The 1,813-nt window shown below is 40.0% G+C and overlaps 1 protein-coding gene across 1 annotated transcript in view; it reads left to right on the forward strand.

Moving 5' to 3' along the window:
• Positions 1-1,813, forward strand: part of LOC119590794 (colorectal mutant cancer protein-like) — a 157,596-nt gene that overhangs the window by 144,313 nt on the left and 11,470 nt on the right. The window contains exons 7-8 of the mRNA XM_037939507.1: positions 95-340; positions 803-1,057. Coding sequence (XP_037795435.1) covers positions 95-340; positions 803-1,057 — 501 coding nt within the window. The remainder of the gene's footprint in view (positions 1-94; positions 341-802; positions 1,058-1,813) is intronic.

The following is a 1,813-nucleotide window of genomic DNA, read 5'->3' on the forward strand; positions in this document are numbered from 1 at the left end:
ATTCAGATATTCAGTAATCCTATTCATGCATGCGTCACGCAGAGTCCACGCACAGTGAACCCAAGTAAACCCCCACACCGTCCCCTTACCTCAGGCTGGAGAAGGAATCGCAGACCTGGACGTGAGCGAATGTCCCAGAGGCAGCGGAGATACAAGCAGCTGCCGAGCTTCAGGGGACGAGCCTTGTCGCTCCTTAAGTGCTTTGGAGGAGGAAGTGAAAGCACTCCGAGAGGAGAACCTGAGCCTCCAACATGCTCTCGCAGTTGCACAACACAGTGCCTCAACTCATCGCAATGCCCTTACGACCCTCACTCAGGAGAGGGATGCGCTCCGCAAAAAGGTGGGACTTGTTAGCTTTTCCTTTTGCTTATCTTGCTGGTGTGATGGAATTTGTACAGTACGCAAAACGTGATGCTGAATGTGGTATGAAATGTATATCTGTCTTTTATGGTATACATTTCTTTTGAAGAGAGCCGAGGTAAAAATAATAAATTTTATTTTCATTGTGATTATATATTATCTTTTTCCATATGTATATCATCTTTCGCCAAGGTGTAAAATATTAGATGAAATAAAATATATAGTGATGATATCAATGTTATATTATTTTTCCTCATCTGCACTTTTGTCATTTTCATAAGAAAAATAGTTATAATTTGCATCAAGATACTATGTTTCTAACTGAGACACCAACGAAGTATAACAGATATCAGATATGATTGACATTTATCTAACTGTAACACACCTTAGCTGAAGTAGATACGAAACCAGTCCTCCTCTGACTCGAGCACCTTTTCCACAGCTTCGCGAATATCAAAGAATGCAGCCAGCAATGCCACCCCAGTCACCCCAGGTCGCTGATGCCGTCACAGTGCGTGGGTTGAGAGGAGCCCCCTTGGCTGCCTTCACTGCCACTTCAGGAGGATCAGCGCCCAGTGGTTCAGGACCTGGCACCGTGTCGCCTTCTCCCTCCCCTCAACCCCCGGAGAGCCACACGCCCACTCAGGATGACACGCCCATTATCTGCAGATTGGCGGAGAGGGTTCGTCTTAAGAAGGTCAGTTGAGGAATGCTTAAACGGATATGATTTTGAAGACCTCTCCTCTTCCTTTACTTGAATCCCTCAAGGAATTAACCCGCTGAATATATGATTATCCCAAGTTATTGCGTAACAACGTACTGGAGAGATACTTTAAATGGAGGAGAATGGTAAATTGTAAAAATAAGAATGTCCATTATACGTATGATTTAATTTTTCTAGGAAAGAAAATCATCATGTGTTTATGTATAAATCCCATTAGGGTTTTAGACAGGTCGTTATGAATGGAAGTTTTTAAATACACATTTCAGCTTTCACATCAGAATGAAGATTTATACATGTAGATATTATACTTATTTTTTATTTTGTGTTTGAATAATTCCGGTTTTTAGCTTTTAGATTTTTTTACATCTTTAAATATACTCTGTCACGAGTTGCAAAAATATCCCCCCCCCCCCGAAAATAAAAGTAGAATTGTGATACTTGGTAATAATGTAAAGATTTCTATAATGTGCATTTACATAAATGTCGCATTTAAAATATCTGTATGAGAAAATATATTTATTTGAATCCATATATGTCTGCAACACTTCCCCCAGTTTGCAAATTAATCGTTTCAAGCTTTTATTACTCGAAGGAATTCAAAGGAAAAGAAAATAGTTTCGAGAAAAACGCATTTAAACTTTTTGGTCATTTGTTTTTTTATTGCATCTGCCTTGAATAGGTTATTCACTCCGATATTTCCCATCATCTCACCCTCCCATATCAGCCATC

Source organism: Penaeus monodon, chromosome 27 (genome assembly GCF_015228065.2).
Source record: "Penaeus monodon isolate SGIC_2016 chromosome 27, NSTDA_Pmon_1, whole genome shotgun sequence".
Classification (NCBI taxonomy): domain Eukaryota; kingdom Metazoa; phylum Arthropoda; class Malacostraca; order Decapoda; family Penaeidae; genus Penaeus; species Penaeus monodon.